General features: G+C 29.2%; 1 protein-coding gene across 1 annotated transcript in view; it reads left to right on the top strand.

Moving 5' to 3' along the window:
• Positions 1-9,857: 9,857 nt before the first annotated feature.
• Positions 9,858-12,742, top strand: part of LOC119667206 (MICAL-like protein 2) — a 32,224-nt gene continuing 29,339 nt past the window's right edge. The window contains exon 1 of the mRNA XM_038076495.1: positions 9,858-10,121. Within this exon, the coding sequence (XP_037932423.1) occupies positions 9,970-10,121 (152 nt within the window). The 5' untranslated portion in view covers positions 9,858-9,969. The remainder of the gene's footprint in view (positions 10,122-12,742) is intronic.

Genomic DNA, 12,742 nt, shown 5'->3' with positions numbered 1-12,742 from the left:
CTCAGTTTTGAGGATAAATACTATATGTGATAAATAAGTAATATTGATACTCTAGCAGCATATATTAAGAGTTTAATAGGGAGAAGTGTTGTTAGCTCAAACGATATTTTGTACTGCACAATAAAATATTATTGACTAGAAGACATTACATCTAACAAATGAAAAATATGTTCCTTTTTGCTGAGGTGTTATTAATGACAGATAGAGTCAAAAAGTGTTACTATAGTATTAGTAGTTTTCCAATACCAAAGTTAAATTGGGCAATCATAAACAATGTGTTTGAAATCACATCTCCGAAATTATCTTTTCTTTAGCACTTTTTATATGGCACATATATTACATATTAACTTTTACATAGTAACTTTTGACATAAGCATAATTATGTATCACTGTAAACATTCACAAAATTCGATTTATTTAGGTCTTAACAATTTAGATTAAAATAAAGACATTATTCATTCAATTAAAAATGAAAATCGATGTGACGAACTATGTCAGAAACTTTCTGTTTGAATATCAGCAAATTTATAAAATTATACCTTCCAGCCAAACGCTTCCCAAGTTGAGACGCATGCAAACAGTGATAAAACTAACTAAACAACTGAACGGTCGACAACAAAATGATCAATTCATTGTGAACAACGTCACCAGAAATATAAATGTAATGCAATCAGTCGCAACAGCAGCTAAAAACAAATATTAGCAACAAAAAAATTACAGTTGCTGCCGTTGCTAATATTGCTGCAGTGTTAGCAGTATTAGCAGTATTGGCTATATTTGCAGCAATAGTTGAATCGCTTTTATAAGAAGTTAACCGCATCAAAAAATTGAGGAGAAAGTGTACATAATTAGTCTTGACCACAATGAAAACACCAAAAAAACCAAAACCAAAAAAAAAAATTAAAAAAAAACTGCAACCACCACAGTTATTGTTAAATATCCGTCTTAGACGCAAATGCAGGCGATCAGTATAAGCAGCAGAATGTAAAATGCAACAAGAAGCAACTTGCAACTTGCAGCACACACTCATGTCGTATGCGAGAGGATACTCTTTTTTATATGGTATGTAATGGCTTAGATCGCCGCATAGTGGAGGATAAGATCATTGATCGTAGTTGAATAAGTGAGCATAGCCGATAGATGGGCGATAGAAGATTGGCCATGGCACACGAACACAATGAATATGAAAAGTGTGTTTTCAAGACCGCACGGGCTCGAAAGCATAGTTTAGGCCAAGCATCATGGAATATAGAAACACATGGTCACAGGCGCGATCGCTAGCTATGGCAGCACCAACAATTGCAAGCTGGAATGAAAATTGAAAATTGATTTTTTTCTATGCTTTGCCGCATTCACGTGCGTGTGTTGCTGTATATTTTAATAAAGCACCACTTTTTTATGTTGCCTATTAATACAAAATTAAATCTTTGTCGATGGTCTAAGCGATACTATACTTCCCCCCGATACTATGCCAATATCACATTGCAGTAAGATTTGAAAGCCGACTCGGCTTGGTCTTTTATAAAAGATATCATCTCATAGTGCTGCTCATGTATCTGCGGGCTGATAGCGAGGTGTTGCCTTGCAAATTTGTTGCAAAGACCGTTGATAAATTTCGTGATTAATTAGGTGAGAAATTAATTAAAGCCGTTTTTTACTGTCAATGTTTATATATTGAACTGAAGCTTGTATATATGCATATGTATATGTTTCTCGCAATAGGAAATTTAAATTTAAACAAAAAATTAATGATATTTGTACCTAATTTTTTTGATGTAGTGATTTTTTGATGTAGTGATGTTCGCAACTAAAATTTTTTTTCAGCTGACTAACAAGCAAAAATTCGAAACTACATTTTTCGAGTTATTTGCCTAACACAGCAAATAAATTAAATAAATTATGAAATTTTTTGCTTCCCCTTAATTGTTTGCACTGCGTTTTTTCAAGCCCACAATAAAAAGAGATTTGACTGACTGATTTGTTGCCAACGTCTAAGCGTTTTTATTTTAGTTTCATTTAAGTCTCATTTATTTTTAAGAGTCTTTGTTGTTTTTGTTGACTTTGTTGTTTTTGTTGTATTGTTTTCGGTTTATTGTGACTGCGAAGTGTAATGACACCTTTTCCAATTAGTATTCGTATGAGTTGTTCATTTCTTTTATTTAAACATAATAAATTTACATAAATACGTGCATAGGTTGGCCTGTCTCAGCCGGTAGTTAAACTAAAATTTTACTGACTAAACGTTAAGAAATTGACAAAGAAATCAACACAGAAGAGAGACTTTGAACATAAAATTTGTTTAGTGGAGAAAGTCTAGAGTTTTAAAAGCTGAAATTTAATTTTAATGTTAAAATAAAAGGGCCTACCTAAGGAAATTCATTTGTTGGTATTTGTTAATGCGTATGGCTTTTAATATATAATATACTTGCATATACACATTTATACATTATATATATATATATATATAGGTAAGTCATAAGGCGGATACTCAAGTCATGCACTTTTTGATATGTTAATTTTACTATATTAAGTTGGGCACTTAAGGTTAAAGAAAATAATATTACCAGTAAACAAAAAAGTTAAGCAGTTAAAACTCGACATTTATATTAATTTCTTTTTTATATATTTCAATTTACATCTATTAAGTAATTTTCTTTTTTATGATTTTGGTTGTGATGCAGTTGTAATGAATTAAGAATATAAAACTATTTACATCAAATATTTTTGAAAAATTACCTTATTGAAATTAGATGATTTTGAAGCAGAGTATAGTGAACATAAATAGATCCTGCATGCTAATAACAGACCCCAACTGAATATAAAATATTCTGCTCACCGAATAAGCCCATAATGTTTGTCGTTGAGCAGCTTTTAATATCAGGTAGGGACATGTACTCTCAGCCCATTATTTTCCTTCTGGCTAAAATCGAAGACGGAGTGTGGATTTTCTCGACAGAAAGGACATTGTTTCACCTTAAACTCAGTTCTTTTATTTTGTTGTGAAGGTAGTGTATATTCATAAGTTCTATCAGATATAAACGACCACTAAAATTAGTTTGGTCCTGCTTTGAGGTGATAACTTTAATAAAGCTTACCAGCTCTTCAAAAATCTGTTAATATTAACATTAATGTTAATGTAAATAGATTATGCTTCTTCTGTTGCAAGACCAACCTGTACTTAATGTCAAAATTTAAAGTTTTTTATGCTGACGAAGAGCAAATAACCCTAAAGTGAGTTTTAAAACCTTATTGTTTTCAATGGTTGTTTTAATACTTTTCATAAAGTTATTGCTTGAGTGCTGTAATAATTGAAATCATCAATTATTATTGTAATAATTAATGTATTAATTAACAAGAAATCACCAAATGAATTTTTGTTGACTTTTTAAAATTCTAAATAAACAGAAATCGAATAAAATATATTTGTATAAATATATGACAGAGTGATAGATTCTAAATGCTTCTAGGTTTATTATAAATTTGAACTTTCTAATGAAATATTAAAAAAAGTTTCAAGTTCTCATCACAATAAAACTGAATATATTGCAAATATAATAATGCAGTTGGTTGTCTTTGGATAATACAGCACAAAAACCACAATAGTCGCTTAGATACATTTTTCAAAGAAATTTACTTATGATTTTACTGCATGTATGGAATGCCAATATAATGGCAACAATGCGTGGTTATTTGTACATTGATGACTGCGTGCTCATATGAACAGAGGAAGCTGTGATTTATATTCTTATATATATATATATTCTTATATGTCAATATGAATACACTAGTTTTCTTATGTTGTCAGTACATAGTTTTTCTTTTTATAGTTTTTTTTTATAAATTTTAGAATCTAAGGTAAGCCACATTTATGATGATCTCTACAACTCAACAAGAGATATGACTCATTCTAAAGTAGTTACTATGAGTTTACAGATTCAAAATATGCTTTGATGCGAAATGTTAGACACATGTTTCATCAGCACATTGCATAAAGTATATATAATATTCTGAATAAATCGAATTATAAGTTCAAATCAAATAATAGAGTTCAAAGTGTACGCATGATAACTTTAACTATATAATTTTAATGTGAATATGTACAATTTGTAACTATTTATCAACTTTCTGAATATCTTTAAATATTTTTTACCTTTTCTTTAATTATCTGAGCCATATTTAAGAGCATATGTCAACGTTCGTTAAAAAAAAACTGTTACCCTAACAACCAAAATAATGTTGCTTTTTGCTAAGCTTTTTTTATTATTAACTATTGTTTTTATTTTTTTAACACTTAAATATTATCAACAAATAAATTGTTAGCTATTTTTTTTATTTATATTTTTCTGGGCTGCTGAGGCTTGTTTCTGCAGCTATGAGTTTTTTTTCATAGTTTAAAAAGTTGTAAAAGTATCTTTAGTATGTTAGTTAGATAAATTGCTGTTGCTGGCAATAAATTTTTGGCATAGGAAAAACAGAATAAAAGAAAACAAGAAAGTTGTTTTTGTCAGCAATGCAATTTTCCTAAGTTTATTATCAATGTGTGCTTTCTTTATTTCTTATCGCTTGTTTAAAATATTTCATTACTTGTATCTCTCAGTTGAGTTAGCTTGTCGTTTTCTTTCAGTTTTAACGTTTTTCCATTGTTTCCGTTGTAGTTGCAGCTGAAGCTGAAGCTGTGCTTAATGACTGTAATCACATTGACATTGAATTTTTACAATATGTATACCTATAAGATATTTTACATAGTTTGTCCATCGTGTTCAACTGGTCATTATTGTCATTATATCATGGCTCCACTATATTTTTGTGTTCATAGTTCCTGCTTCAATTGAAATTAATCTACACAATTCAAGGTTAATGCTGTTGCATATTGTTACTTTGCTTTAGCATGATGTATCGCAATTCTACGATACGTCTAGTGTTTGTGGTGCTTTTATTTGGTTTGAAGATATTAGAATTTGCATTTCTAGAGGCGAAAGTTGGTTTTATTTTTTTGGGTGAAGGAAAGAGTGACTTATAGTAAACTATATCAATTTATTAAAAAAATTATATATTTTTAAAACAGTTTTTAAAACTTCATTGCATCTGTATCTGTAACATGATATTTGTGAATTGTATTGTGAAATAATATATATGCATGTATGTAGTGTATATATGTATTGTATGTGTATAAAAAACATTCAGTATTATAAAATTCGGTATCATTTGCTTCTCTTCAAGAATCTTATATTCTTCAAATTTTGAAAAATATTTAAATAACTTTTGAATTTTAAGGTAAACTATTTCTATACACATATTAATCTATATAAGCATAAACCACTTTGGCATTTTTTAATATTATTTTACTAATTATTCCTGTCAAATATGGAATGAATGAGATTTTACTATTTCTAATTTTGTTATATCTTTGTATCTAAAGATACTGAATATTGCACTTCATACATTTTTTATATTCTCATATTATGAGTTTTAATTTTGTGTTGATTTATTAATGTTTTGTATGAGTTTAGCTGAATATAAATAACTAAATTGAAATAAAATAATAATGTTCAAAAAAAAATATTATTTTTACATACGAGTATATCTTCAAATAAATGTATATTAATTTGCCCACTCCTTGCTTGTTTAAAATTTAAACAAACTTACAAAATAAAAAAATTCATATATACGTTAACGTTTTAATTAGTTATAAATGAAATATTGTGCTAAATATGGCATTATAACAATTCGTGATAATTCATAGAATCTTGATCTTGTTAAAAACTATGACCTTTAATCATCTGCCACGTTTTGAGATGAAACCTTAACCTTGAAATGCCTTTTTACATAATTCAAAGCAGCGTGGTTTGAAAGCTTTACCAATGAAATCGATACATTTATCTATATGTTGGTTTCGTTACGTTTACCAACATTCTATACAATCTAAAGACCACAAACATAACACGGTAACCAATTAATCCAATTGCTCTGATGTTGATGCTGCCCATGATTATGCTGATAATGGTTTCGATGGCGAGGATGTTTGTAATAGTGATGGTGATGGTGATGGTTTAGTGCTTAATAATAATTCCTTTTCCAACACTTTTAATAATGATATTGAATTGCTTGTATCTGGTTAGTGTAACATCTGACAGCAACAGCAACGACGGATACAATGAAGCTTATTCGGTCGGTATCTCTTGCGAATGTTTTAACTGTGGCTTGTATTTATGCCCTTTTTCCTCACATTTTATATTTATAATATATACTATTTTAATGAAGTATACGTTTTTCTACCTCTCTTCTTGCCAACAAACAATGCCAACAGTGAAAAGTTCTGTAATATATTTCTTATAACATTTTATTATTAATTTAATATTTCTTTTTATTCTGAGCGTTACTTTTGGTTTTTTAAATAAATGCAATTTAATACGGCAAACAAAATATATCGACAACAACACTAAATACAACAGCACCAACAGCAGCAAAAGCAGCAATAGCAGCAACAACTGCTACACCAGCAGCAATAGCAGCAACAAGTACAACATAGTTGAACTATAAAATTTATAGGGAGATAAGGCAATTTGCAATTATTTCAGCTCATTTGTAAGACTTCATTTCTGCATAAATGGCAAGATGTTGGTGTTGTTGGGTTTGTTGCTGTTGTTGTTGATATTGTTGTTGTTGTTGTTGTTGATGTTGTTAATGCTGGTGCAATTGCTTCTTGTCGTTGCTTTTACTTATTGAAGTCGCTGTTGCTGTTGCTGTTGCATTTGCTGGACATCATTTACTTGGCTGCTGCGATAACCCCGCTAAGACCTTAACACGCTTTCATGTAGCTCGTATGTTTTCCACATTTTTACAAGCTGATATTTTTGGTGTGATGCGAGATGTTCTCTTTGTGTCTTTCGATTAAGAAAATTCAAATAAAAATATTAGAATGAAGTAAAAATTTGCAAACAACATTAAGAACATTTTGCTACTTTACACAGATTGTAGATAATTTTGAATTTTGTTACTCTTACAAGAAACCTGCTTTCATGTAATAAAAGGGCCAAGAAGTTATACAATGTTCGTGCGATTATAAATTGGTTTTTATATATTTAAGTAAAAATTTTTTCACAAACTTTTTACAAAATCTTAATATATATAAAAAATCTTAGTCGGCATGATTACATACAAGGAAATCATGGCTTGACTTTATTACACCATCGCCCAAATAAAATTAGTTCAGCTTCACGGAGAAGTCACAGAGTCGAATCATTACACTCATTGAAATATGGCATAACAAAAGCCTAAACCTTTCCAGTTAATTTAGTTAATATGAATATAAAAAATAAAAAAAAATAAAAAAAAAAATAAATTAAAATAAAAAAATTGTGCGACTGATCTTTTCATTGAGCGGTAACCTCTGTGCGCAGAGTTCAACGGCTTTAAAGCTTTTGTGTAATCCTCCACTCGTTCACTGCTTACAAGACGAGACCAAAATCGTTAGTACGTGCATCAATTTTTGACGTAATAAAATTATGATGCGACCGACGTCGTCTGTCTGCAGTGCTATTGTTTATTGAGACTATCTATCTACTATCTGCAGATTAGCATAATGGTGAGAGGTTGAAGTTGCTGCTGAAAATGTAGCATTCAATAGCAGAAACCAAAACAGAGAAAATACAACAGACAAATTTTTAAAATACGAGTAAACTTAAAATGTAAAGAAAAACTAAATTATATATATCTATACATATATATATTTACTGTTTAATGTGTATATAACAATATATATATTTATAAATGAATATATTTTAAAAAGAAAAAGTAACAAAATTGAAAAGAAATATTGAAAAAACGTGTTTCCTGCGCAACTCATGCCGAACAAAATTGGTGGAAAAATATTAGAGAGAATAAAAAATTAATGAACCAATCATGCAGAACTTTAAGGTTCAAATGAGGCTTCTTGTGCAATAACAGTTAGTGTTAGGCGCTAATGAATGAAACTTTTTAAGCTTTGCTGCAATCTGGTAGCATTTGCAATTGTTTTTGTAGTATTTTGAAATTGAATTGTAACAGTCAAGGAGTTGAATAGTAGTAGAGCGATCCACTCAATTCAAAGTTGAGCAGTTAAACGGAATTCGTGGTATTAGACGCCCTACACCGCATTTAACATAACAATGAATACACTATTTGGTTGGTTAATATAGCTAAGATTGGCTTAGAAGCTTTCTTAAACAAATGCCGTAATGATTTGACGTGTTCGCCAAGTCGTAGTCTGTAAATGTTTGAATGACAGGCTTCGAAGATACGCAACAAACTATAAATAAGTTGTGCGTGTCATGTCCAACCCATGTAATTACCTGTAATTTTCTTGAAATTTAAATATTTAATTCATTGTATCTACTTCACATATATTCATTGCATATATTATATTTATATGAATATTGATTATAGTACGAGAGTGAAATAAGAAAAGCATGTGGTAGCGCTTTTAATGGAGCTAATAAGTGGTTTTATTTTTAATCCTCTAGGGGTCTTAACTACTCACTGCTTAATTAAACAATAATAATATTTACTTATAAAAGATCCTTTTATTAACAAAATCACCGTCTTGGTAATAAGTTAAAATATATAGGCAGGGCTGATGATAATGAAACATGCTGTGCGGTGGTTTCGTAGTACTGAAAACATATTTATGCATTTTGGGTCACGTCACAGATGTTCAATTAAGCGAAAATGCTGTAAAAAGTAATTTTGGTTTATATTATACATTACAGATAACATATATGTTTAGAAATTATCATAAAGTGATGTTGATTGTATGGTTTTATATAGCTAAGCACGCACAACAGAAAGGCCTATAACTATTGACTGGTTCAAAATAAGCCTTTAATATGATTGAGATTAATACATAAAGATAAATGTCAAGTAAAAAATTAAATATAAAGGTTATTCTAATTACAAAAATGGGGTACGTTATTTTATGATACCTAACAGACGTATATGGAGTCGTTGTGATATGGACGCAGTTGTTTCTCTAAAAACCTATTATATTATACTTATCTTGTAGTAAATTGGTGTAGAGTAGAAAATCAAAATAGTTATTAATTATTATTACACACTGCAGAATTGTTTAGAGCAAATTCAAACAAAGAGAACCTCTGCGAAGTATTAAATTTGGGCATGCAGTTATATAGTCTATTTATACTTGCGAATTGTTTTGAGGAGATTAGTTTAAGGAACTGTAGTTTTAGGCAAACTATTTTTTTGATCTCTTTTATCAAATCCATTGCTTATATTTACATTACAAATTCTTTAAAACAAATATTATTATTAAATCTACACAGTGAGCTTACGTTTATAAATGTTAATAAAAGTTCAATTTGACTATATCCATGGGGCTTCAATTGGAATAGATATCCAATTAATATTAATATCTCATCTAGTGAATAATCCATATATGCTTGCTTCTATGAATGATAGTCGTAATTAAAAAGCATCTTATTAAAGAATTATCATCTTAAGTTTATTTTAACAAAAACGTACGATATCAATCGTGTAAAAACATGTTTTGAAAAATTATCTATGCAAGATACTCATTTTTTAGTATACATAATATTAGATCATTTTCTTAGCATGGTTTTATTATTCAATTATTAATTTTTTATGTTATCTTTCACTATTTCCTAATACTTATATAATATTATTAACCAATTATAGACGGTTGGAAATATTGAACCGGTTAATGCTCTAATATAATAGTTTCATTATAATATTTTAATAAAATATTGATTATGATATTTGGTTAGTAACACTTAATAGTGATCAATATACTAAAATAGAAAAACATTAATATCCTGATCTTTCTATATTTTATTTCAGCTTTTTAACTCGGTGCTTTTAATTCCCAATTGAAGTTTCTTATTCAGTTCAATCTCCACAAATATTAATAAGTATTTAATAGTGTAATAAAAAATCACAGCTAAAACCATATAAACAATGGCAGAACGACGTGGTACAAAAGCATTGGAATTATGGTGTCGTCGCATGACTGATGGTTATCCTGGTGTTAAAATTGATAATATGACTACATCATGGAGAGATGGTTTGGCATTTTGCGCAATGATTCATCATTTTCGTCCAGATTTAATGTAAGTATTACTACATAACTTTATATTTTTCTTCTTCATTTTAATATGTTATAATAATCATTATCTATAATTACACGAAGTTCAATGAACCGCATAGAATATCCAATCAAGAAGATTTAACTTAATTGAGTTCTTGATTGGGCATAAGTGTATGCAAATGTGACAATATGAAAGTAAATTAATTCGATGGAAGCTGATTAGGGTATAAGAATATGAAAACAGTATAAACGTAGAGGAATATTGTAAATTAACTGAATTTAAAATACACAATTTAATTTATTATAATGCAAATATTATATATTTTTCTTGAAATAATACACTTTACATAACAACAAGAAACTGTTTCTTTTAAAAACAGTTTTAAGCTTTATTTCACTTACATACGAAACCTATCTTATGAACCCATACTTAAGAAATGTAGAGAGTGTCATTCCCTTAATGAGACAGGTTGGGCAAACTATTTTAAAGCCGCCAAAATAATAAAGCCAGCGAACATAATTTTATGGCTAAAGGTCAAAGACACAAAATATGAAAATACAATTTTAAAAAATAAAGCTACAACAGATATTTATAGTTGGCAGTTATGGTCACGCAATAAAATAAAACCCACTATTTGTATATAGTTAATAACTTCTTGCTTAGTAATATAGAAAAAAATATGAAAGCTATTGCTTTGTTGTGCGACATGTGTTGATATATTGTACAACAGTATCACAAAAGAATATCTCGACAACAAATATTGTATTAATATATTTTTCAGACTTTCTAATACTATCATTCACGCCAACTCTGCACCTTTAAAGAATCTTTAACGGTGGAAAGATAACCTAAGATTGAAATCAATTCCAAGTTCCATTTAAGTCAAAGAAAATGTTAGGGAAACAATCAGTTGTTAGTTATATTCTTATAAGTTCCTTTTTTTAAATTGTTATTTAAGTAAACATTTTCCTATATGAAGTCTCAGAAATTATACTTTCAAAATATTAGCTGCATAGATAAAAGTTGAAAAGTTAAAATGTGTATCTTTATATAATCAAATCAATACTTCAAGTCACTTGTTTATGGAAGTCTTCTTTACTTCATAATATCTATTTTGTAAATTATTAAATTTTTATAAAATCTCCATTTTTTTTTGCTGTGGTATCTAAAAATATTTCTAGAAAATTGTGGATTAAAGTGCAACTATTCCATAAGTAACAGTAAGAACATTATTAAATATTCTCAGCACCTTTTAAAAATAATCGCAAAGAAAATCGATTAACATCATAGAACTTTGTTCTCAACAGTCAAAGTCAGGTTCTCCGAAGGCTCTTCAAGTAACATGGTACATCCGCAAAATGACCTGCTAAGAGACCTTAGAATAGATCCGGTCAAAAAATTCATAAGGGACAGAGCTCTGAAGCTATATGCGAAAACCGACAGGCTGCCCTACTTAGCACTATCTAATCTCAGAGTAATCACTAACCGCACGGACGGTACGCAGATCTTAGATCAATCATTGAATAATCATGAAGATTATCAGGAATACTCAAATTCGTCAATGAGATGGGCGGAACTCTGCAGAATCCCCCCAGCTATAATAGAGTAAAAGTGCTCAGATGCACTAACTCGGAAAAGGCTTAACATAACATAGGATTAATTTTAACAGTTTTGTGTCTGTCCAAAAAAAGTTGTTAATATATCTAAAAAACTTTATGAGTCTTATTTTTATTTTTTATGACAGTTCACATATTTTTACAATAATTCCAGCTATATTTCAAATAAACTCGCATAATGCTGAGAGTAGCGCAATAAGAACAAAAATTTCCTCTTCTAACTACTATAAGAAGTTTGTGAACAACTGCTGTTATTGCTCTTTTATGTAAAGTGTCAGCAACAAGAAATATGTTGCTATGACTATGACAACCCTTTGCTTTTTGTCAAACCTTTTTTTTTGAACTTTTCGGTAGTCTATTGTGTGCAGAACCTGCGTTTTAGGTTACCTTGTCGTGTACTATTGTTTGACAACTTCTTATTAAAGTCGTTTGACGGAAGCCTTTGTTTTGCTCTAACAACTCTAACAACTCTAACAATGTTGTGAACTGTTATGTTCTGTGAGTAAGTAAACAATTTAACGCTTGAAGTAGCAACAAATTTACTGTTCTAAATAACAATTTTGAAGATTTTCTAAAAATGATAAATTGTTGTTCGATATAATAGGGTGAATGGAGGTCTTAACAAACTGTGTACGAATAGTTTTCTGCATGAACTCATATACATAATTATTATTTTTTCACATGCAGATACATACACATAGGTATATGGTATTATATATACGAGCTTATTTAATGATAAATATAAAATGTTGCAGAATTTTATGCCAATTTAGAGAAAATAAAGTTTAGGTTTGTATTGGATAAATGATGAAATGTAGTTAATAAGAATTTGGGTTAAAACTTAATAGGTTTAAGCAAGTCTTTAACAACGATTTTGTGGTTTTTAGCAATTTTACCTAAGTGGCTTAGAAAACTTGTTTTCTTAATAAAAATGTGCTAATTTTCAACAAATTTCGCTAAAACGAAGTTTTTGCTATGCCCAAAGTGGTTTTAAGTTTGAATGACAAACGGATATACTAGGTATAT

The sequence above is a fragment of the Teleopsis dalmanni genome, chromosome 1, assembly GCF_002237135.1.
Source record: "Teleopsis dalmanni isolate 2A chromosome 1, ASM223713v2, whole genome shotgun sequence".
Classification (NCBI taxonomy): domain Eukaryota; kingdom Metazoa; phylum Arthropoda; class Insecta; order Diptera; family Diopsidae; genus Teleopsis; species Teleopsis dalmanni.
Note: the sequence above shows the minus strand (reverse complement) of the source record. Positions and strands in the feature narration are given on the sequence as shown.